The sequence below is a fragment of the Rhinatrema bivittatum genome, chromosome 10, assembly GCF_901001135.1.
Source record: "Rhinatrema bivittatum chromosome 10, aRhiBiv1.1, whole genome shotgun sequence".
In the NCBI taxonomy this organism is placed as follows: domain Eukaryota; kingdom Metazoa; phylum Chordata; class Amphibia; order Gymnophiona; family Rhinatrematidae; genus Rhinatrema; species Rhinatrema bivittatum.
In genome coordinates, this window is record NC_042624.1 from 97,852,975 (window position 1) to 97,878,959 (window position 25,985).

At 41.8% G+C, this 25,985-nt stretch overlaps 1 protein-coding gene across 1 annotated transcript in view; it reads right to left on the reverse strand.

The window, feature by feature from the left end:
- The window catches only part of LRRC7 (leucine rich repeat containing 7), a 229,608-nt gene that overhangs the window by 184,385 nt on the left and 19,238 nt on the right, over nt 1-25,985 (reverse strand). Inside the window, exons 4-5 of the mRNA XM_029618872.1 lie at nt 20,535-20,624; nt 19,170-19,226 (exon numbers count right to left, since the gene is read on the reverse strand). Of these exons, the coding sequence (XP_029474732.1) occupies nt 19,170-19,226; nt 20,535-20,624 (147 nt within the window). The remainder of the gene's footprint in view (nt 1-19,169; nt 19,227-20,534; nt 20,625-25,985) is intronic.

Below are 25,985 nucleotides of genomic sequence, written 5' to 3' on the forward strand. Positions count from 1 at the left end.
ACGCGCGTACCTTATGCGCGTAACCCTTTTAAAATCCGGCCCAATATGTGCATAGAGAAGAGCATTTTATAACCTTACTAGCCGTTAAGCCCGTAACAACGGGCTACATTAAAAATTTTTTTTCGTCCATTTCCTTCCCCCTCCCCCTCTATTCTCCCGTCCCACCTTCCCCCCTCTAGTCTCCCTCCCTCTCTCCTCCCCCTCCCCTCCCCTCTCTCCTCCCCCCTCCCCTCAGTCACTCCCTCCCCTCTTCCCCCTCAGTCACTCATTCCTCCCTCCCCCCCTCCTCTCTTCCCCCTCCCCTCAGTCACTCCCTCCTCCCTCCCCTCAGTCACTCCCCCCTCAGTCACTCCCCCCTCCCTCCCCCCTCCCCTCAGTCACTCCCCCTCTCTCAGCTCATTCACAACCCCTTCGGATGGCACAAACGGAAGATCTCCGGGGGAGGTCCCTCCCTCCCTCGCACATGCCGCCGCTACCGCTCCTCGCCGCCGCCACTCCTCATCGCCGCCGCCACTGCCCCTCGCTGCTGCTACCGCTCCTCGCCGCTGCCGCTACCGCTCCTCGCCGCCGCCAGCACCGCTCCTTGCCGCCGTGTTTTCAAAGAGCTGACGGTCTGCTCTGACCAACTTGTTCGCCCGCACATGCGCAGTAGAGCTGCTCTCTACTGCGCATTTGTGGCACGTCGGTCAAGCCTCATTTATCTAATAGATTTTGCTAAATAAATACTAAAAATATATCCTTTTTGTCTGAGTTATTTATTCAATGGGGTTATCTTTCTCTTTTATCAGGGTTTAGATTAGGATCTTATCTGTATTTTCAGTATAAACTATTCTAAAATACAAACCTTCCTGAGGTGTTTATAAACTTTTTCTCAGCACTGTAGATTGCAAATGCAGGAAGCTACATTTTATATTTCTCTCTCTCTCTTTCTCTGTTTGTGTAACAGAATATGAGGCAATGAAGAATCTCAAAATAGGATCGTGCGCCCAGGAGAGAGGTGGTTGGGCATGTATTGGGAGAGCGGGCGCTCAACACGGAGCGCCCGTTCTCCCACGATCTTTACAGAACCGGCTTGCTAATGTGTGTAGCTCTTACCGAAGATTTTGAAAATGTTACCCTATAATTACATGTGATTTTACCTATAAAATTACAAGTACAATTTCGAAGGTCCGTGAGCACAAATACCGGGGTTTGCTCGCGTGGCCAGGCCTTGCGCATGCTTAAACCCTGGTACGCACACAAGTGCCGGGCCTTTCCAAAGGGGCTGTCCAGGGGGGCGGGGGCAGGCCGGACAGCACGCGCCGGCAGCCAGCCGAGTTCTGTAGATTACTTCTGCTCCAGAGGAGCAGTAAAGTATTGAAATAAAGAATTTGTGGTTAGTTAGGTTAGGTTTAGGGGGCAGGGAGGAAGGAGGAAGGTTAGGTAGGAGAGTAGGGAAGTTCCCTCCCAGTTCGCTCCTTTTTAATTCGACCCCCTTAATATTTTAATTAATATTGCTATTTAATGCCAGCTTCTTTATCATATTTTTAAATATTTAAATTCAAAGATGACTTTGTAACTTCAAAGCTCTAAAACAGAAGTTTAAGTTTAAAGCAGCATGTCATAAAGGAAGCTTGCTAATTCTCAGATTTAAATTTATTCATTTATTTATGAACTTTTAATATCCCGACATTCGTAGGGCACATCGTGCCGGTTTACAGTCAACTCTTGTAGCAAGGAAAGAGAAAATTACAAAATGACAGGGAAGGGGGAAGGGGAGCAGGAATGGAAGAAGGGAGGGGGGGAGCGGGAGAAAGGTGGGAGAAAAGGAGAAAAGGGGGGGGGAGAAAGGGAGAAAGAAATGAGGGGGGTGGCACTAAAAGAAGGCGCTAGGGGTGATTACGCACTCCTAGCGCCTCCTTGGCCCAGGAGAGGTGGCTCTGTCAGCGGGTTCAGGAAACCGACGCTCAATTTTACAAGCGTCGGTTTTTCTGAATCCGCTGACAGCGATCGGCTAGGAAAACGGGACGCCGGTAAAATTGAGCGTCCATTCTCCTAACCGGACGGCACATATTTAAAAAAAAAAAAAAAATTTTTTTGTATATTTTTGGTTCCTCCGACTTAATATCGCGGCGGATTGGCCGCACATTTTACTTTCTGAATCTCGGGTGAATGACTAATAGGCTCATCAACATGCATTTGCATGTGATAAGCGCTATTAGTTTTCAGGGGGTTTGGCTGCGTGTTTTCAAGGCGCTAAACCCCTTAGGGGTAGATTTTCAGACGAGCGCGAACAGCCTACTTTTGTTTGCGCTCCAGGCGCAAACAAAAGTACGCTGGATTTTAGTAGATACGCGCGGAGCCGCGCGTATCCACTAAAATCCTGGATCGGCGCGCGCAAGGCTATCGATTTTGTATAGCCTGCGCGCGCCGAGCCGCGCTGCCTCCCCCCGTTCCCTCCAAGGCCGCTCCGAAATCGGAGCGGCCTCGGAGGGAACTTTCCTTTGCCCTCCCCTCACCTTACCCTCCCTTCCCCTATCTAACCCACCCCCCCCGGCCCTGTCTACACCCCCCCCTTACCTTTGTCGGGGGATTTACGCCTCCCGGAGGGAGACGTAAATCCCCGCGCGCCAGCGGGCCTGCTGCGCGCCGGGCCGCGACCTGGGGGCGGGTACGGAGGGCGCGGCCACGCCCCCGGGCCGTAGCCACGCCCCGTACCCGCCCCAAAACGCTGCCGACACGCCCCCGCAACGCCGCGCGCTCCGGCCCCGCCCCCCGACACGCCCCCCTCCGAGAACCCCGGGACGTACGCGAGTCCCGGGGCTCTGCGCGCGCCGGGAGGCCTATGTAAAATAGGCTTCCCGGCGCGCAGGGCCCTGCTCGCGTAAATCCGCCCGGTTTTGGGCGGATTTACGCGAGCAGGGCTCTGAAAATCCGCCCCTTAGAGCATAAAGGGTAATAGATGCCCCTCGAAAACATGCGGCCAAATGCGTGTTGAGCAGTGCGCACGCCGTGCGCACTTTCGAGAATCGGCCTGAGTGCAAGCATATGTTTATCCATCTAAACCTATGTATGAATGTTCATAAGCTGCATACATTTGGTTGAATGAAACAGAGGCATTCTGGGGTGGAGGGGTGCATTTCATGGCCACGTTATGAAACTATGTGAGCAACTTACGTTTTCATACGGTCAACGTTATGTGGGTACATTTAGCCATATAATAACTTGACCCTGGCACACTATTTATGCAGGTGCCCTGCATTTGAAAATCAGGAGATTGATATTCAAAAGGGTTTGTCCAGGTAACTTTTGGAGTTATTCTGACAAATCCCGAGATTTGAGTTTCCCATTCCTCTTACTGAGTAAGACAGTATGAGACTAAAATTTAACTGGATAACAAAGAGGCAGGATAGGGGGCATGCCAGAGGCCTGGTTAAAATGTATCTGGCTAGCACCAATATTCAGCTGGATAAATTTAGTCATGAAAGTTTGGTCACAAAAATCATTGACTTGAAGTTACTTGGGTAACTTTAGCTGGGTATGTTAAGCAAAACACTTACCCAGGCATACTCCATTGAATATCTGGGTAAAGTTACCTGGGTAACTTTCCTGCTCCCTGGGTTATTTAATATGGACCTCCAAATTGTTTTGCGCCTACTATATTTTATATATCTACCCCGACCCCTCCCTTGGTTTATATATATATATAGATATATATTTATATATCTACCCCGACCCCTCCCTTGGTTTTTTGTAACTCACTTGTTTCTTGTAAGGGCTTCTCCCTATAGTTACATATTTATTCTCAGTTTTATGTAAGGGCTCTGCCCATGAGTTATTGTTTACTGTGAACCGATGCGATGTGCAAACGAACATCGGTATATAAGCGACTTTAAATAAATAAATAAAATAAATACTATGGGGTAGATTTTCAGACAAGCGCGAACAGCCTACTTTTGTTTGCGCTCCAGGCGCAAACAAAAGTACGCTGGATTTTAGTAGATACGCGCGGAGCCGCGCGTATCCACTAAAATCCTGGATCGGCGCGCGCAAGGCTATCGATTTTGTATAGCCTGCGCGCGCCGAGCCGCGCTGCCTCCCCCCGTTCCCTCCAAGGCCGCTCCGAAATCGGAGCGGCCTTGGAGGGAACTTTCCTTTGCCCTCCCCTCACCTTCCCCTCCCTTCCCCTACCTAACCCACCCGCCCGGCCCTGTCTACACCCCCCCCTTACCTTTGTCGGGGGATTTACGCCTCCCGGAGGGAGACGTAAATCCCCCGCGCGCCAGCGGGCCTGCTGCGCGCCGGGCCGCGACCTGGGGGCGGGTACGGAGGGCGCGGCCACGCCCCCGGGCCGTAGCCACGCCCCGTCCCCGCCCCCCAACGCTGCCGACACCCCCCCGGAACGCCGCGACGACCGGGCCCGCCCCCCGACACGCCCCCGACAACGCCCCCCTCCGAGAACCCCGGGACTTACGCGAGTCCCGGGGCTCTGCGCGCGCCGGGAGGCCTATGTAAAATAGGCTTCCCGGCGCGCAGGGCCCTGCTCGCCTAAATCCGCCCGGTTTTGGGCGGATTTAGGCGAGCAGGGCTCTGAAAATCTACCCCTATATGTAAGTGTGTAACTTTGCAGCTAGGTACACTACTGAAAATTTACCTCTCTATTTTCTCTCATACTACACTTAAGTTGAGAAAACTCGGTTACACAATTGGTATCCCACGAAAAATTTGTGGATGTAAAAGCTGCTGCAAAGTCCTTTTCTTTTTCTTTTATTAATCTATACTATCACAGTACTATTTCTCAGTAAACCTTTAGCATTTACTCTTTTAGGTGACACCTGAGACATCTTTCTAAGGCAATGGGAATGCCTGAAGATTGCATTTGCACTACAACAGTGAGTTTCTTACTAGTATCATAGACATTCTTCCTGCAGAATGTTCAAACCTACAGAACTCTAATGAGTGCTATTCCTCTATAATTCTTTTCGAGCCCATTCTGTAATGGATTTCTTTCATTTTGTGACTACATAGTAAAACCCTTATTGGATAACACAAAATGAAAACATTATAAAGATACAACTTCTGAAATATGACCTTCATTCCTTCACTCCCTGGTATATATTTGCAATCATTCTTGAGACATGAACCTTGGCCCATTTGGGTAACTAGTACTACCCAAACAGAAAAATGCAAAAGATATTTATTTTAGGATCTAAATGTTCCTTCATTTTATAAATTATATTCTACACTCTATTTACATATAAAGAGTTCCTTGATTAAAACATCTGCTTGGTAATAATGAATTCATATATATAAAAAAAAAAATCAATATATATTTACACATTAGGATCAATTTCTGCTAAAAAAAAAAAAATAATTGGAGCCAGTTGGCAGCTCTAGCTGCAACAATTCTTCCATCTGAAGGCAGGAAGAATGCATTTTGTCCTACCAACAGAAGGTACAGAGAACAAAACAATCTGTAAAGAAATTAATGCTATGCCAGTGCAATGCTGTATCTACAAAATCAGATTTGCCTCATTTTTTGCAATGCAAATCAGATAGTTTGTACCCTGTGTTTGAAAATTCACCTTATAGATTTTAAGTCACCAAATAATTTAAAACCCCTTAAATTGAAAGACATACCTACTCCATAATCAGATTTAAAACTTTAGCAACTTAATAAAATAAAGATGAAGACAGAAGTCCAACAGTGAGTTGGGAGCTATCTGGTCTTTTTGCACCAAGTGCCACGTGCATGATTATCTATCTGTTGCTGAGGTGTTGTATGTGTGCACCCAGTGCAAAGAGCTCCTGGCTCTCAGAGATTGAGTCTGATCACTGTAGGCCAGAAAGGCAGACCTGGAGGAGCTGAGCCAGACAGTGAGGTAGATAGAGGAAACCTTAAGGCACAGATTAGAGCAGTCCCAACTCCGGTGGAGCAGTCTTTGGGCTGCTTTGGTGAAGCAAGGTCACCTGGTAGAAGGCCTTCACCTTGGTGGGGCAGAAAGTGATCCTGTAGCTAGGAGCTGCCCTCCATGTGTTGCTTTATTGTCTTGCACTGAGGATGTGTCTCCAGGGCCATGTACCCAGAAGCCATTATGGTGGGTGATTCTGTCATTAGAAATGGAGATAGCTGGGTAGCTTGTAGGCATGAAGATCACTCAGTAACCTGCCTACCTGGTATGAAGGTAGCAGACCTCTCGCGTCACTTAGATAAGATTTTAGTACTGGGAAGGCGCTGACTGTTGTGGTATATGTGGGTACCAATGACATGGGAAGGTGCAGGAGAGAGGTTTTGGAGGCTACATTTAGGGGTAGATTTGAAAAGGAGCGTGCGTGGTTCCTGGCGTGTGTGCACATGGACGTGCCAATTTTATAATATGCGCATGTTGCTGCGCTCATGTTATAAAATGCGATATCCGTGGGGATTTCATGTTTAATACTGTTTATTGAATTTTTGACAAAATGACAAACAATAACCAGGGTGTGTGCGCTCTGCAACACTCCAGCGGCATACGTACAACAATTTGAAAACACAAACCAAATTACATACGCTTGGTGACATAATCGAGCCTTGATCAGTTCACTAACCCTAACCCTTCCCTTCCTATCTTTTCCCCTCTCCTCCCTGACCCCTAACCTAAGCCTAACTATCCCCTATTGTTTTTGTTTCCATACTTACTGCTCCTCTGGAGCAGAAGTATCTTCTGCCGGTGCGTACTTCCCTAGGACAGCATCTAATGGCACTGTTCCACCCCACCCCCTGGCCTGCCCATCCCCACCCAGACCACACTCCCCAGCCCACCCCTTTCTTTAGGCCTGGCACTTTGGTGCGTATTGGTGGTTACACACGTGGCCGGACCATTTAGAAAATGCACGCAGTGTGTGCAGGGCCCGGCCATGCATGTGACCCCCAAAAAGTTACACGTGCAGGGCTCTTAAAATCTAGGCTTTAGGTTCTTAGGTAGGAAACCGAAATCCAGAACCTCCAGGGTTGCATTCTCAGAAATGCTCCCCGTTCCACGTGCAGGACCCCAGAGGCAGGCAGAGCTCCAGAGTCTCAATGCATGGATGAGACGATGGTGCCAGGAAGAGGGTTTCAGATTTGTTAGGAACTGGGGAACATTCTGGGGAAGGGGGGATGTATTACAACGGGATGGGCTCCACCTTAACCAGAGTCCAAACATGTTGCTGGTGCTAATCTTTTTAAAAAGGAAATAAAGCAGCTTTTAAACTAGATGATGGGAAAAAACCCGACAATCACTTAGAAGCGATTTGGAACGATGTATCTTTGAAAAATACTAACAAAACAGGGAAGTTAGGGTATCCCAACAGAAAGGCTGCACTAAATGCTAAAGTAGCCTAAGTTTCCTTTAAGCAAAGAACAGACAGAGCAGGAATATTCAAAATTACCCCTGTCAATTGATAAGCAGGTTGTTAAAACAACAAAAAATAGACCTTGAAATGTTTGTGCACAAAAATACTAGAAGTCTAAAAAAATAAGATGGGAGTGTTAGAATGTGCAGTATAGCAGTGCATGCAGAGGTAGATATAACTGGCATCCCACAGACCTGGTGGAAGGAGGATAACCAATGGGACACTGTGATACCAGGGTACAAATTATATCACTAGGATGGAATGGATCAAACGGGTGGAGAAATGGCGCTGTATGTTAAAGAGGGCGTAACGTAAAACAGGATAAAAGTTCTGCTGGAAACAAAATGCACTGTAGAATGTTTATGGATAGAAATTCCATGTTAGAAGGGGAACAGATCAGCAGTGGGGGGTGTACTACTGTCCATCTAGCCAGAATGAACAGATAGACGATCAAATGTTAACAGAAATTAGGGAAGCTAGCAAAATTAGTAGCACAGTAATTGGTGATTTTACATCGGGACATGCTAAGGAGGTAAAGTTTATAGATGAAATAAATAACTGCTTCATAAACAAGAGGGGGAGCTATTTTAAACCTAATCTTTAGTGGAAAGCATGATTTGGTGTGTTGTGGCCACTTGGCAATAGTGGCCATAGCATGATCAAATTTGGCTTGATAACTGGAAGGAGGACACTATTTATTTATTTATTTATAAGATTTTTATTCAGCTATTTCTCGGAGACTAAGTCCAATGCGGAGTACAACAAGATAAAAACAATGTAAAAATACATTCTTTACATAATAAAAATAACATAACACTTAAACCTATATAAAACCATCTACACATACATTTCTACAAACTGCTGCTCAGACCTCTTAAAAACTACTCAACATAAGCCTCTTGAAATAGCCATTTTTTATACCCTTCCAGAACTTCATTTATTTATTTCTTTACAAGAAATAAAGGAAATCCTCAGAAATAACGTTTAACTTTAGAAAAAAAAAAGAGTATGAGAAAAATGATTAGACAAGAACTGAAAGGAGCAACTGCAAAGATTAAGAGGTTACATCAGGCACAGACATGGTTTAAAAATACCAACTTAAAAAAGCCCAAATCAGATGTATTCCATGCATTAAAAAGGTGGAAGACGAAATGCCAGCACGGTTAACAGGTTAGATGAGAGAAGCTATTCTATCCAAAAGAACATCTTTCAAAAAATGGAAATGGGATTCAAATTAAGAAAACAGGAAACAGCATAAGCACTGGCAAGTCAGATACAAAGCATTGCTAAGGAAGGTAAAGGAAAAATTTGAAAAGAAGCTTGCTGTGGAAGCAAAAAAGCTCAGAATAAAAACTTTTCCAAGTACATGTGAAGCAAAAATCTTGCAAGGGAATCAGTTGGAGCATTAAATGATCGAGGGATAAAAGGGGCACTAACAGAGGACAAAGCCATAGCAGCGAGATTAAATTAATTTTTGCTTCAGTCTTTACTGAGGGGGATGGAAGGCAGAAGTTTTATGATTCAGAGGAACTGGAACAAATCTCAGTGAACCTAGAAGATGCAATAGGACAAAGTGACAAACTAAAGAATAGCAAATCACCTGCCCCAGATGGTATACATCCTAGAGTGCTGAAAGAACTGAAAAATGAAATTGCAAACCTGCTATTAGTAATCTGTAAACTATCATTAAAATCAGTTATAGTACCTGAAGACTGGAGGGTGGCCAACATAACCCAATTTTTTTTAAAAAAAGGGTTCCATGGGTGATCCAGGAAATGACAGACTGGTGAGCCTGGCATCAGTGCTGGGAAAATGTTTGAAACTATTATAAAGAACACAATTACTGAACATATAGGTAGGTCACAGTTTAGTGAGCCAACGCTAACATGGATTTAGCCAAGAAAAGTTTTGCCTCACCTCTACTGCTACATTCTTTTGAACGTGTGGAAAAACATGTGGATAAAGGTGAGCCAGCTGATACAGAGTATCTGGATTTTCAGAAAGTGTTTGACAAAGTACCTTATGAGAGACTCATGAGTAAATTAAAATGTAATGGGATAGGGGGTATTCTTCTATTGTGGACTGAGAACTGGTTAAAAGCTAGAAAACAGAGAGTAGGGCTAAATGATCAATTATCTCAATGGAGAAAGGTGAATAGAGGATTGCCCCAGAAATTTGTACTGGGACCACTGCTTTCTAACTTATTTATAAATGATCTAGAGATGGGAACAAGTGAGGTGATCAAATTTGCTTATTCGAAGTTATTAAATCACAAGGGGATTATGAGAAATTGCAGGAGAACTTACGAGACTGGAAGACTGGGCATCCAAATGGCAGATGATATTTAATGTGGACAAGTGCAAAGTGATGCACGTAGGGAAGAGCAACCCAAATTATAGCTACACAATGCAAGGTTCCACATTGGGAGTCACCTCCCAAGAATAGGATCTAGGTGTCATTGAGGGAAATCTATTTATTTATATCACGCTCACGCATAAAGCCCTATGTGGCACACAAACCAAACATTCACAAAAGATATAGACATATAATGAAATGAAAGCAAGTGTAAATACATACAAGCAAATAAACTATCATTAAGATCAATTCAAACAGCAGCAAAATTGATATTTAAGTTACTGAATCCATTTTTAAAAAAAAGCTTGCTGAAACAAGAATGTTTTTATCATACTCTTAAATGACTTTAGACATTCAGTCAAACGTAGCGCAGGTGAAAGGGAGTTCCAGAGCACTGGAGCTGCCACTGAAAATGCAAGTTCTCTAATATTGACAAGACGAGCCTGTCGACTTGACTGTACATCAAATAGTCCTAATTGTGAGGACTGCAGCAATCTTGTCGTGTTATAAACCAAAAGCACAGCATTGATCCAAGGGATCGAATCAATGGATAACAATTTATGGACTAGCAAGGCAACCTTGCACTTAATACTTAATTGTATAGGCAGTCATTGCAGCTCTGCAAGAATAGGAGATATCTGATCTCTAATGCCACGGCCTGATATTAGCTAGGCCGTAGCATTCTGGAACAACTGGAGAGAATTGATAGTACAAGGAGGGAGCCCTAGATTAAGGGAGCTACAATAGTCCAGTACTGGAAAAGTCATGGCCTGCACAATAGTGTGAAGGTCTGCTGGTTCCAAGATGTTTTGTATATTATGGAGTAACCTTAGTTTGTGACCTTACTGATTTAACAGTAGATTTAACCTGACGAATCATTCACAACAGAGTCAATAAGTTGTTGAAATCCTTTGCTTATTTTGTGACAGTGGCCAAGAAAGCAAACAGAATGCTAGGAATTATTAGGAAAGGAAGGGAGAATAAAACAGAGGGTGCAACTGCAACTTGAGTATAATGTGCAATTCTGGTCAACACATCTCAGAAATCTATAGCAGAATTAGAAAAGGTACAGAGAAGGGCAACCAAAATGATAAAAGTGATGGAAGAGGTTGGAGAAGAGATGGTTGAGGGGAGAGATATGATAGAGGTCTATAAAATAATGAGTAGAGTGGAATGGGTAAAAGTGAATCAGTTGTTTACTCTTTCAAAAACTACAAAGACTAGGGTACATGTAATGCAGTTACTAGGTAATACTTTTAAGACAAGAGAAAATATTTTTTACTCAATGCATAATTAAACTCTGGAATTCGTTACTGGAGGATGTGGTAAAAACTGTTAGTGTAGTTGGATTAAAAAATTTGTACACAAGTTCCTGGAAGAAAAATCCATAAACCATTATTAAGGTGGACTTGGGAAAATCCACTGCTTATTCCTGGGATAAGCAGCATGGAATCTATCAACCTTTTGGAATCCTGCCAGGTACTTGTGATCTAGATTGGCCACTGTTGGAAACAGGATACTGGTCTTGATGGACTTTTTGTCTGACCCAGTATGGCAAATCTTATGTTCTTATGCTATGTTCTCCTAGGCCCTGGGCATTAATAGTTTTCTCTTCTTTTGAGTGTCGATAAACATCTGGACACTGTAACGGTGTTCCAACATAAAACTACTGAAGAAATAGTTCAGACAGGGTCGGTGCTAGCTTACATAAGAACATAAGATATGCCATACTGGGTCAGACCAAGGGTCCATTAAGCCCAGTATTCTGTTTCCAGTAGTGACCAGTCCAAGTCACAAATACCTGGCAAGTACCTAAGCATTAAATAAACCTCAAGCTACTATTGCTTATTAATTAATTGCAATTTATGGATTTTTCCTCAAAGAACTTATCCAAACCTTTTTTAAACCCAGTTATACTAACTGCTGTAACCACATCTATCAAATAAACTGTCATTGACAAAACAAGTAAAACTCTCCCAGTCAATAAAAGCTAGTTGTAATTGGAAGTATACACTTACGGCTGAATTTTTATTCCCCTGCGAGTGTAAAAATCGGTGGTTATGCGCATGGCTGGGCCTTGTGCGCGCTGCGCGCGTCTTCAAAGGGACCTGGCCATGCACGTAAACCCCCGTTATGTGCCGAAGTACCGGGCCCAGATAAAGGGGCAATCCAGAGGGCGGGGAGCGGTGGGGCTGGAGGCAGCTGGTACAGCAGCCATGTGCCGCTGTGCTGGGGAAGCGCGCGCCGGCAGCCTGCCAGGGTGCGCAAGTTACTACTGCTCCAGAGGAGCAGCAACTTGAAAAAAAAATAATAAGGTAGGAGGGGGTGGGGAGGAGAGGGGAAGGGGAAGGAAGATTAGATAGGGGGGGTAGGGAAGTTCCCTCCCAGTCCGCTCCAATTAAGGAGCGGACTGGAAGAGAACTGGGGAAGGCCGGGATGTGTCACCATGTGGGAATTGCCTAAATCTTTCCCCCTTGCACGCGCCACCCAACGATTACAAAATCTGGGGTGCACGAGCCAACGATTTTATAACATGCTCACGCCGGCACGTGCACGTTATAAAATCGTCGCGCGTCCATGTGTGCGCGCCGATTCTTTAAAAATCTACCCCATAGCTAATAACATTTTCCTATTAGATACTTAGGTGGTTAGGAGGACATTTAATTATTGTCTTTCATAAACAGTGAAACAAATATGTAATTAGTCACATTATGCTCTCTATGATTGAGACGTTTAGAAAAAATATACTTTTTGAAAAATTATGGTTTATGCTATTTTACCCTTGACTTTCTGCAAATTACATGTTATCCTTCCGTAGCCAGTTGCCATGGATGCATTCTGTGCAGTGCAAACCTTGAAAACTACATTAGCAAAAGGTATGTTTACCATTATAATATTATAGATACCAATCTATTATGTTAATGTCAGAGCAGGCAAAATATGCTTTATAGCATGGAAGATGATTACAAAGACTAGCCATGGACTGAAAGTTAAAGGATGGATATGTGAAGAGAATCTGTATGTTCTGAGATACACAGTGAATTCTTACCTATATTCTCTTGCTACAAAACTAACAAAAAAACAAGAACGTAAAGTAGAAAAGAAATACTGTTTAGGAAGATAGCAGATCAAGGTCTATCAAAATATGTGTTTCTGGCTGATCATCACTAATAGGATTGCAATAACTGCTTCATCTCCAAAGCAAGCAAGGCACATTGAGTCAGTTTATTCTGGCTGCGTTCACAAAGAATGCTTGAGAAAATTGAGCTGCAAAAGAAAAGTAGCCATGAATAAATCAGTAGAACTTAACCCGAATAAGAGGCTAGAACCGAACACTAACAAACACCTCCTCTCAATAATTAACAGCCTAAATAAATGTAACCTTTAATATTATACATTTTGATATGGAATTCAAAATATAAGAATCTTCAAATTTATGGGCATAATATTATGCCTTTCAGGCTTCTAGCGAATGATTCACTTTTGTATATTGCTCTTGATATAATCATAGGTCCTGTTTTATATTACACACCTTTTCATATTTTATATATTTTTTATTTTAATTAAAATCCAAATGAATATCTCAAACCACAGAAGTGAATTTTAAGACCTGCGCACGTATGCACATGTGCACACCTTCGTCAGCTTGCTCACATGGATGCAGTGATTTTATAACATACGCACGTGTATATGTGCTATACACACGTACATGTGCGTATGACTTTATATTGATGCACACATGTGCGCACAAATGCCACCTCGCTTACAGAAGTGCGGGGGATTTTAGTAGATACGTGCGCTGACGCAAGTACCTGTTTCCCCAGTTCATTCCCAGTTCACCCAGTAAAGGAGAGGACTTCTTAAACCCCTTAGCAACTTGCCTTCCTTTTACACTATTAGCCCCAACCCTTAAAACTCTGCTGACTAACCTAGTTTTTGTTATTTTATTACTTACACGCCATCCATAGCAGAAGTAAAGTTACGCGGTAGGGGAACCTGGGTAAGGATGACGTCCACATGCAGAAAGTACACATGGACTTCAGCCCTAATTTTCAAAGTGGGCTTCCATTCGCATCTCCATTTTGAAAATTAGTGGGTGTATGCAGAACCCTGAGTAGCATACAAGCACATATTTATGCCTGCTTTGGAACAGGAGTAAATGTGTATGAGTTCATTTATGCACATACTTTTCAAAATCAAAAGTATACCTGTAAATGTTTCCCCTGCCCCAACTCCACCCCCGGAATATCTCTTTCAAGTATGCATAAAAGTAACATAGAAACATAGAAATGTGGGCAGAAACGGTCCAAAAGGTCCATCCAGTCTGTCCAGCAAACTTATGGTCGTATCTACTGTGCCTTGTAGGTTACCCCATGCTTATCAGTTTCCCACACCATAAAAGGCAGGGTTCTTGTTGGTTGGTGTTTGAAAAGGCTTGCATGTGTATGTAAACGTAACAATCCCCAAGGTGATTTCTAAAAAGTCTACATGCATAAAGCTGCATTTTATGTGTATAAATGTTTTTGAAAATTACCTCCTCCCAGTGTACATATAGATAATGTGTACTAAATGAGGTCCATATTCAGATGCATTTAGCTGGATAACTCAGAAGATATCCAGTTAAATGAATATTTGGGCACTTATGCGACTAAATTATAGCTGGATATCTAAAATTTAGCTGGATAACTTAGGGACATTCTGGAGGTGTTTCGGGAGGAGTTACATTAACCAGAAATGTTATCCAGCTAACTCAGATATTCAGAATTAGCTGAACAGCTTATCTGGCTAAGTCTGGTCATGCGAAAGAGTTATCATAAAGCTAGGCGGATAAAATTATATGGCTAACTTTAAAATAGACGGCTATATTTGATAGTGCAGTTGCAATTTGAAATTTGATGGAAAAAGGGGCCTGCAAGAGTAGACTCCAGATCACAGCAATGGTACCATAGAATTAACTTCAGAAAAGGAGGCATCCTTCACCTTCTGGTGATCAGATGTACAGCTCCTGCTAATTTTATCTTTGGCATCAATAGGCATTAATGTCTGAATATGGACCTCTCTGTGCTTGGATCTATTAATAACTAAGGCTTTTTATTATCAGTGAGATTTATTTTGCAATCCTTGGTGCTGGACAGAAGCTTCTTGCTGCCAGCAGTGATAATAACTTCCTGCTGCTGTCAGTAGTTTTGACAGCACTAACTTTGGGAAAATATATGGATATGTCTGAGTACTGAACTGCTCAGCTGGTTTTCATTTTTAGAACTAGATGAAATGCCCATCACAAATTACAGGATTTCAAAGTTTAAATATTTCATGGCATACTATATGAATGGCAGTGTGTGTGGGTGTGTGTATGTGTGTGAGTGAGTGAGTGAGTGAGAAAGAGATAGACACTGTGTGTGTTTGTGTGAGTAAAAGACGAAGACTGTGTGCATAGGTGACTGAGTTGGAGAAAGAGAAATGCTGTGCATGTGTGTGTGGGTTTAAGTGAGAATGGAAGAACGTGTGTATTTTTTTTTTTTGAGTATTTTATTAATTACAATGCCAGGAACATGACAAGAAAAGGCAGGAGAATAAATATACAATAACAAAAAGTAATCAAGTTGCAAGGAACATATCATCTCCCAAATTAGCCATGGGCCACAATAAAGAGGGGTGGACTATACAGGCAAGGGAGAGCTAGAAGTAACAATTTAAAAAAAAAAAAGAAAAAGCATTAAGTTGCTATAAATCGGAGTGTATATACTTTAACTAATAGAGCTAATAGGTGCTGACAGAAGAGATTTCTTCTGATCTAAACACTAACAGAAACAAAGCTGGTCAGGAAGGAAAAAATAATATCTATTTCCAGCATATGAAACAATACATTTTCATGGATATCTGAGAAGAAAAGTAGCACCTAAATAAACTACTTCCTGACGCATTGCAAGAAATAATTTTTTTTCTCTCTTGAGTGGTTTTGACTACATCTGGATAAATCCAGATACAAGTCCCATAGAAATGAGTTTGAGCTTTACGAAAATACATTTTCAAAATCATGTTCAAGTCTTGCTCAAACACAAAAGGTACCAAAAGAGTCTGTCTTTCCACAACCTCTTCCACTGAACTCTCTAATATTGCAGACACATCTAATGGTCGTTCTGAGAGAATCGAGTGACAAATCTCTTCTTTTCTACACACAAGTAGAAAGAAAGCTCTAGTAATTGGAGCAAGAATCAGCTGGCAAACCAAGAATGTTGATAAAGTATTTTTTTCAAGCTATCTCTAACGGAAGACCCAAAAAGCTTAGGAAAGCTTAAAAACCATAAATTTAAATGCATTGAAAAGTTTTCCAACTGTTCTATCTACTGATGAATAGAGTTCTTATCTTGGATTAAAACTGTATTCACCTTTTGAACTTCTTGTACACATTTTTCCATATTATCCACTCTATATTCTATTCCTTGGAGCTGCTGCGAATGGACTTCCTGGAGTTCCAATACTGTTTTAACTAACAGACCAATGTTGGAAGCACTCTGGTATGGGACACAGTCAGCATGGATTTACTCAAGGGAAGTCTTGCCTCACAAATCTCTTACATTTTTTTGAAGGGGTGAATAAACATGTGGACAAAAGTGAACCGGTAGATGTGGTATATTTGAATTTTCAGAAGGCATTTGTGAGGCAAGACTTCCCTTGGGTCAATCCATGCTGGCTGGTCCCATCAAACCATGTCTATCTAAATGTTTTGTGATTTTATTCTTTATAACAGTTTCCATGATTTTTCCCGCACTGAAGTCTGGCTCACTGGTCTATAGTTTCTTGGATCACCCATGGAGCTCTTTTTAAATATTGGGGTTACATTGATCACCTTCCAGTCTTCAGGTACAAAGAATGATTTTAATGATAGTTTACAAATTAATTGAAATAGATCTGAAATTTCATTTTTGAGATCTTTCCAAACCCTGGGATGTATACCATCTGATCCAGGTGATTTACTATTCTTTAGTTTGTCAATCTAGCCTAATATATCTTTCAGGTTCACTGTAATTTGGATCAGTTCATCTGAATCATCACCTTTGAAAACTGTTTCTGGAACGGGTATCTCACCAACATCCTCTTCAGTAAACACCAAAGCAAAGAATTGTTTAGTCTTTACACAATGGCCTTATCTTCCCTAAGTGCCCAAAATATTCTTTGACATGATCTCAACGCCCTCCCTTCCCTCTGCCCACCCACCCCAGAGGTTGCTCTTTTGATATAGTCTTGCTGGGTTACATAATTGGTAACAAGATTATTTGCTAATTTTTTATCAGATTAAAATTAATTCTTTATCAAATCAAATGAACAAAATGACTATTATTCAATGCAACATCTGTGGAGCCTTTATCTTGAAGCAAACCATCTGGAAACCTAGGGCTTGCCCCATTTGTTCACAACTCCCCTCAATGAAAACAGATTTAGTTCACCTTAAAGCTGAATTAGCTCCAATAAAAAAGGAATTGGCAACCTCCAAGGAAGCCTCACTCACATTACAGCATTCAGGAATATCATCTATGGTACCTGAAGACTGGATGGCTGCCAAAGTAATGCCAATTTTTAAAAAGGGATCCAGGAAACTACAAACCAATAAGTCTGATATCTATGTCAGGCAAAATGGTAGAAACTATCAAAAAGCACAAAATTGCTGAACATATAGATAAGCATAGTTTAATGAGACAAAGTCAATATGGGGTAGATTTTAAAAAAGAGCGCGATCGCGTACTTTTCTTCGCGCAGCAGGCGCAAATAAAAGTACGCTGGATTTTATAAGATACGTGCATAGCCGTGCGTATCTTATAAAATCCTGGATCGGCGCGCGCAAGGCTGCCGATTTTGGGCAGCCTGCGCGCGCAGCCTGCCTCCGTTCCCTCCAAGGCCGCTCCGAAATCGGCCCGGCCCTACGTCCTTACAGTCAATCAATCACTGCAGTGGTAGGGCAGCACATGCTTTCTACGGGAGCAGGATAGACAAAGACCTGCTTTTGTATATACTGTAGACACATATGATTGTATTATACACTTTGTGCAAATTTCATATTTTGTAACCACAGGCTAGGTATTCATACAGAATACCTAGCCTGTAAATTATTTAAGGTTGTGAAGTACAAGACTGGACCAGTATTATGAGGAGGTTCTTTAGCTGAGTTGATTAATGCAAATGAAGAAAGTGCAAACTTGTACACAACACTGTCCTGTTCTTAATAATTGGGATTATACGTCACAGAAGATGTTATCATGAAAACTTACTGTCCTGTTCTCCTAGAATAGTTTTCTTGGATACAACATTAGGGATGCACGGGTGTATAAAACAGCATTGAGAACACCGATGTTTGTTTCACTTCATGTCATTTGTAATCCAAATCAACAGAAAGCAAAACACATTTTTGTTTCAGTTCATGTTTTAGTTCAAGCTAAAACAATTTAGTGCTTGCTATAATGCAGAAATAAATTCAAAGAAAAAACACAGCAATGAAATAATCAGCATAAAAGCTTTTTTTTTTTCCATGCACATCTCTACAGAAGATATTTGCTCATTAGTTTTTGGGAGCATATGTCATGAGAAATTACTGTCCTGCTGTCATGGAACAGATTTTAGAGACTGGTGTTCAGATAACAAGTGTTGGTAGAATTAGGAGTCTCAAGATCACCAGCCGAAGGCAGCATTTATTGGACAGATGCAGAGGGCTAAGAGGATGGATTTCCTGAGCTTGATCTGGCAGAAAGCCTGTTCTGATCCAAGTAAGCCCTGCTAGAATCTGTCTGGAGTCTAGGGAATGAAGGGCTGCACAGAAATTAATCTGCTGACAGCAGCTTGGTAGATCAACAGAATCACTGCTTGTCTTCTAAGAGATGGCTAATAATTGTTATCTGCACGTCCTAGTTATGGTCATTGACTTTTAACTAGTCTATCTGGTTCGGAGGAATGAAACCTGAAGATGTCACTTGGGAGTTTGCTGCATACCATAAAATAGCTATATTTTATTGTATTCTCATGCAGTTATAATAAAAGATGAATTACATCTCTTAAGAAGCTGCTGTATTAGATTCTGAATTATTGTAAGAACGAGCGAGAGTCTGCCAAGAGCATTCAGCGGGTTGCTCAAAGTGGGTAAAAGACCACATAAGGTTAGCTGCATTATTAGAGGAATAATTAAAGCTAAGCCTACCCCCTTGCCAAAATTGGATGGGTGTGGCTTCAGCAGCACTCTGAAGTTTAGTATAAAGGATCGCTCATCAGTCCAGAGTATTTGTTCACTCCAACCCAGCCTAAACGCAGGAGCAAGGTCATAATATAAATAAAATACAATTCTGGTGCAGATTTGGCAGGAAAGTCTCCTTTTATCAGGATGAGGTAAACAGCATTTCATGAGAAGCAGGTTGCTAACATATTCAGTTCCTATTACAACTTATCAAAAATACCATCAATATATGATTACTTACTTTGGTAAAGTTTTCAAGTGGTTTTCTCTTAATTCCAAGATTCGCAATTTGGTAAGCCTAAAATTGATTTGAAAGAACATTTTCTAAGTGCATTAAAGCATACATAAATGTTTTACAGCTCTGAAACCTTAAATTGCTACCACGTCTTTCTGCAAATGTAATTCTCAGGAAATTATGGAGTTCTAGCAATGCCATTGCCAAACCAGGTATCAAAAACATGCATAGATTACATGTTTTGCATTATGACTATATTTTGCAAAATTCAGAAGTGTATATTAGGAATAAATCTCCTTGGAACACTGTTGAACAACCTCCAAGATACCCAAATATCACATTTTGCAGCATAACAAAAATGCTATAGGCAAGAAGTCATCAGAGATACTTAGCTGCTCATGCTGCTCAGCAGTTCTACAGAAGACCTATAGGCCCAATTCAAACTTTTGCCCTCTAACCTAAAAAATACTATCTATATAATCTTCCTGGTGAGTGATGCACAAAGAGAAAACTTTGGGTTTAAAGCCCCAGCAGATGAAACTGTCTGTCAGTATGAGACAGCAAGAATTGTTGTTTTTCTTCTGCTAGAATTATGGAGAGACAGAAGGCCATTCCAGGGAATTTTCTAATGAGTATATTTATTAAAGAAATATTTGATACTAATAGACCTATCCCTTTAAAAAAGAGAAATGGGATGGAAATTGCATAAGTAAGTCCTTTTTTTTTTTTTTTTAGGAGGCGGAGGTCAAAGCAGAAGAAGAAGAAGCCTGTGTCTTTAAGAGTTAATGCATGATATCGCACTTTCTGGTTGGTCAATCATTTGACTTGTTAAAGACAGGAAGAATTAGAAATGATGAAAGCACAGTCATAATTTCAACTAAAAAAGAAAGGGAATGTTAAATATATGTTTAAAATATGGGGGAAAGCAATTTTCAAAAGCCACTTACCCAAGCAAATTGGCTGTTTGAAATATGGACACTCCTCCCCCTCCCCCCCTCCCTTCCACAATGTGCCCCTGCATTCCCAGGGGAGGTAGAAGAGGAGGGGTTAGGGCAGGGAATGAAGAAACGTGTGCAGCTTAACATTCTCAAAATGACATGCATTGTTTTGTACCAACCGAAAAATACTTTTTCCTGGGACAATTTTTAAAGAGAAAATGTACACCTACTTTCCCTTTGAAAATCAGTACAAAGCCGGTGGCTATGTATCAAAATGCACCATTAACATGCTGCAGTAATCTCTGTATTCAGTAATGCAGTGATGTAGATGAAGGATTATTGCAAAGTTAATTGTTTATCATAGAATGGAGTATTTCTATCTAAATATCAGTGGGGGTAAAGGTAAAATAAATCTCACATGACTGATTCTTACCTCCCAAAGTTAGCAGGCAGAAACTCCAAAAAGGCATCATTCAGGTAGAGCTGGGTCAGGTTTGGGAGCTGTGTGAAGCCATCAGGGAGCCTAACAAAAAAAAAAAAAAAAGTTAAATGCTTAGAGGATAACTTTCAAATAAGTACACGTGGCAGCATATACACGTATAGTTTTAGCATAGTATTTTATAACCCTTGAGTATCACTTAAGTGCATATTATAAAATTCACAATTTTACCCAGCAACATACGTGTGTATCTATGCTTATGCGTCAATACATGCAATGCATTGAAACCTCGTATATCAATACATTGAATATGCGTACTTTTCCTACCTTCCTGCCCAGTCCTTCTCCGGGTCATTGAGACCATCCTGTTTTTTTAACCTGAACTTCCCCGAGCTCACCCAGACCTGCCCTCACCCCCCAGTCAGTATTGCACAATAAGCACCAGATAATTATCAGATGTAAAAATACCCAAGTAAAAGTTGGCAAATGTGTGCACCTGTCTTTTAAAATAGAAACTTGCATGCATAAGTGTTGGGCTGGACCCAAAACACCCCTAGAACGCACCTATTTTGTGCATGTTTAGGTGCGCACGAATATAAAAATATGCACATATTTTCGACTTTTATAAAATACCGATTACGGAAGCAGAGCCTACTTACATGCATACAAGCTAATTTTTATGTGCATAGCATCTTGAAAATTCACTTATTGTTGCCTACAGTTGATTTGCTCTTGAGTCAGACCAAATTAAAGTCTCTGAAAAGGACAAACTGAAGGAGCATAATAATTTTCTAGCCCTTTTTAACCTACACCTGAGGAGTTTATAGAACAGCTTATTGTAACCTCCATTTTTAGCCCATTATCAAAACAAGCATCCACTTCCAGCCACCCTTCTCAGGTAAGATTTATTGTTCCTGACCTGTTAAACTTGCATCCTGTCTTTCTCTTCAACTGCTTAAGCCTAAAAAAAGATCTTGCTAAACTGGCAAAATCATGACTAGAGTATCACTTTTAATAGCTCTGTGGCCTATGCTGTCATTACAGAGATGGGAAAACCATTTTTTTTTTCTTGATTATAGTATCTCAGATCTCAAATGATAGGAAATGAATATATAATGCATGATTCTGAAGAAGAAATCCAATTCAGAAACCATCAATTTAGAGCAAATATAATATGCCACAGATGTTTCTTTTTAGCATGATAGATGACCTTACTACAGTGTCACTTAAAGAAGGGCCGAACTTGCTTGGTTTTCATTTTGTTTATCCCAGAGAGGAAAACCCCCCCCCCCCCAACCCTTCTCTTCCATCTTTCAGGGTGGTGGGTGGGTACAAGGCTACCAATTAAGCTTAAAAATGTGACTGAACCTACAATACAATGTTAAAAGCACATGAGAGTCCATGCTCCTAAATGAGGTACAGAAATACGACCCTGTCCAGCGCCACGGTCCCCTGCCAGCAATCTGCTGCTTTCAAATCCCTTCAGCCACACCCTTCTCCCCAAATCATTTCTAATATCCTGCTGCCCTCCAAATCCTTCTTGGCATGCTCCTGCCTCCAGGTCCTTGTAGGTGCTCTCTCTATTCTCTAATCACTTCTTTCACTGGGACCCTAACAAAACCCTCCAAACTCTAAATCTGTTTTGCTCTCCATTCCGCAGAGTGAGGGCTAGGAAGCCCGGCTCTCCCTTCTCGCTTTATCTGCCTTCTTTGTTTTTCCCCTTGGCACACTCTCTCTCTCTCTCTCTTTGCCGTTCCCCATCACTGCTTTGTTTTGTCTATTTCATCTCAGGCAACCTTTTTATTTCATCGTTCTTTATCTTTGTACCTCGAATCACAAAAATAGCTGTCCACAAAATACATTTTTTAAATTTAAACTGTGCAGAGTAAATATCGGAGAAAAAAAGAGCTCAGAGCTAAGCGCTAGGGTAATCCTCCAAGCAAACTTTTATCTCAAATAAGGGTCGAGAAACCTCCTTCTTTCATTATGATTCATGGTCCACCAAATAATGTAGTCTCCCCCTTTTTTTGTGAAAATATGCAATACTTTTAAACAGTTACCTTATAATGATGTTGTAGCACAAAATATGACGGTAATAATACCGTCCATTCAGATAGATGATTCAAAGATTAAAAAGCCGTTAAATTTCCCTGACGTTTCCACAAAAATGCTAGCCGTGGCGAATGGGTAGAAAAGGCACAAAAGGGCAAGCCACAGTCCGCCACAGTGAAGATTATGATGTTTCATGCAAGGAGCGCATCTAAGAAGCCCTGATGCAACACAGTAACGAATCATTGGCCAGAAACAAAATCCAAACCCAAAATCTTAGATGTACTGAGGGGTAAATATCCAAAAGCCATTTAGACGGATAACTGAAATGGCTAAGCTGCTATTTTAAAAAGCTTACCCAGCTATAGTGAGTTATCCAGCTAGAATATAGCAGGTTAAGTAGAGGGTGTTCCAGGGAAAGGCAACAGGTATTCCTGGGAGGAGCGGAATTAGCTGGTTAAATAAACCGGATAAGTCCGATATTCAGAGTTATCCAGTTAACTTAACTGGCTAACTGTAGCCACGTTGTAAGGCTGGTCTAAAGTTAACAGGATGTACCTATCCTGCTAACTTTAAGATATACGAATATATTCAGCAGCGCTGCCGTGCCACTGAATATCGCACTTAAGTTAGCTGGATAGGTGTATCCGGCCATCTTAACTAGCCATTCAGCAGCTGAATATGGACCCTTACGTTATTTGAATTTATTGAAATCAGGGAACCCAATTTTATAACATAGTGCTTATGGCTGAACAAAGTACACACGGACTTCAAATTGGCACATGAGGGGACATATATGCATGTGTGTCAGCATGTGCCCAGAGACGTGGCAATTTTATAACATGTGCACAAATATGCATATCTGTGTGCCTAATTCTAAGCTTGTGTGCGCCCAGAAGCATAAATTGGGTTTGAGCTGCATGACAGCATTTTATATCGGACGCATGTCCATGACATGACCAGTTTCTCAAGTTTGTTTACCATGTCACGCAGTCTAAAGCTAGGTCCTCCAAATACCCTTGGTTCTATAGCCTGCAATCCCCCCCGGTACACACTTTACCAGGACAGCAGCTAATGGCCACTGTCCCGGCCGGCCTCTGTTCTTCCCCGCCCCTCACCATCTAGACCATGCCCCCGGCCACCCCTTTTTAGGACCCGGCACTTGTGCACGTATCGCAACTTACGCACGCCTGGCTTTTAAAATCCAGCCTTAAGTGGACAAGACCGGTGACAGATCCTTCTGAGAGAGACAGTGATATCTGAAGATGTATCCAGCTTTACTTTTAAAAAGTATTTTTGGACAATTGCATTGTGGGGAGGCTTTTTCTGACTCATCCCTCCCCGCAGGGATGCAGAGTTGAGGTGGCCATCTCTCTGATTTTTCCCTCAAGAGAAGTCCTTAACAACAGAACTAAGGAGAAAGTGCAAATCCGGAAGACTCCAATCGGGATCTCCACTGGGTGTGCAGGATTTTGCTGTGGCTGAGGGAACCCCCTTCAATAGGATTCCTGGTTAGCCACTGGGTGAGCTTTGCGCAGTTAAAATCACCATGGGAAGCTCTACTCAGATGCTTGAAAAAAAGGGACTCCTTCCTACAGAAAGATACGCACATGTACCAACAGTCAAATGTAACTTCAATCTTATGGACTTTAATTGTTGCACAATCAGTAAACTTTAATTTAACATCCAAAGCTGATCCAGCCTATTTTGTCCCAACATCTCACCCCTTGGGATGCAGCTACTAATAACGCACAGTGGAAGCAAAACACCATGGTCTGGGCCATAAGTGAGAGCTTCCCCCCATAAAAGAATCCATCATGGGATAGACAGTCAAGCATTGGAGTTAAATGCTAGTTGGAGCAGCTCGGAAGAGAGCAAATAAGATCGTGTGCCCTTGGGAAGTAAACCTCCCCAGTAAGAGTTACACTTATATTCTCTGAATCACAGTTATAAGAAACTGTGGACTCAAATCAAAGTTTGCGACTACTGTATGTTAGTCAGGCCCTTGGACATGTACTGACACACCGCAAGTATATTTTTGAAAATAATCTCCAAAGGCTTTGCATTTCCTGCTGCAAGTACATTTCAACTGATGAATTATGTTTAAGGAGTCGGGTCATCAACAGCTGACCTCCTCCGTGCTTAACTGTCTTTGCAGCTATGCTGGCATGAGCTGCAGGTAAATCACTCTGAAGGAGGTAATATTTTATCTCAATGAAGAATGGCTCTCCGTTAAACCCCAAACTGAAACGAAAGCGATGATAATAATAGCTGTCATCCAGAATCCCATCAAAATCAGTTAAGTTTAGATATAAAGCCCTCCCCAAAGTGGAAGTTGTGGTCTACTTTATAAATGACTGAATTGGATATTCATGATTCAGCTTATTTTCTGCCTCGGCATTCAGCTGCCTCAGTTCAGAAACCTTAGTCTGCCTTCAAGGGCAATTTTTATTGTCTTGTAAAAGTAGTGACATGCATTAATGGCATGATTGCTGTCTCTGAACAATAAACCCCGCTTTCGAAAGGGTGTCTGTCATTCTGTGTTCACGATAAAGTTGTTTTGCGAAGAGAGGCTACTGTGTTTATGGGGCTGTAATACTATTCATTGTTACAACTAGGATTAGAAGTCACTGGCATTCATTTATCAAGTCAGCACTACTTAGAATATTGCAATGTTAAAAAAAAATGTGCTGCTTTTGTACGAAACTGTAATCCATTTAGAACTAACAGTAAGAAATATGGTACAGCAACATCAAATTTTAAGACTTTATGGAAAAATAGCATTTTTTGTAAATTCTAATCTCACTTTTGCCTCTTCCAGCTGAAACCATGGCATCCTCCTTAAATATGACCTGTTCTCTTCTCACATCTTTTCCTGTTTCCCCCTCTGCACTTCTGCCTCTGTCACACCATTTTGTCCAAAACATTCTGTTAGATTTTCCTATTTGTTGAGTGACAACTAGATCTAGAGACAGGGAATGACTAGAGATGATAGCTACTCCTCAATCCTCCTCCACAGCCTATGGGTCAGGGTTTGTGATATACCTGGTAGCCAGAGTGGGCAGAGCTGAGCGAGGGTGACAGTGTCATCCTCTCTTATCTAGGTCTCAGTAAGACAAAGGATGTGGAATTTGAATTCTTCAGTAAAGTCAAGGATGTGGTGAGATTTAGTATTTGCTACATGCACACATTGAGAAGACCCAAGTCAGAGAGACGAGGGAGAGCTTTGTTTGAGTTCAGTGCAGTTCCTGTATTGTAGGGTGAGAAGGAGAAGATGCCTTGCATAAAGTTGTTTAGGTAGTTGGTGAGTTCTCCTGACCCAAATCACCAGTACAGGTAAAGTGGTTCTGATGAAGCACATTATGGTCGCATATTGTAGAGTTTAGAGGTGGAGAT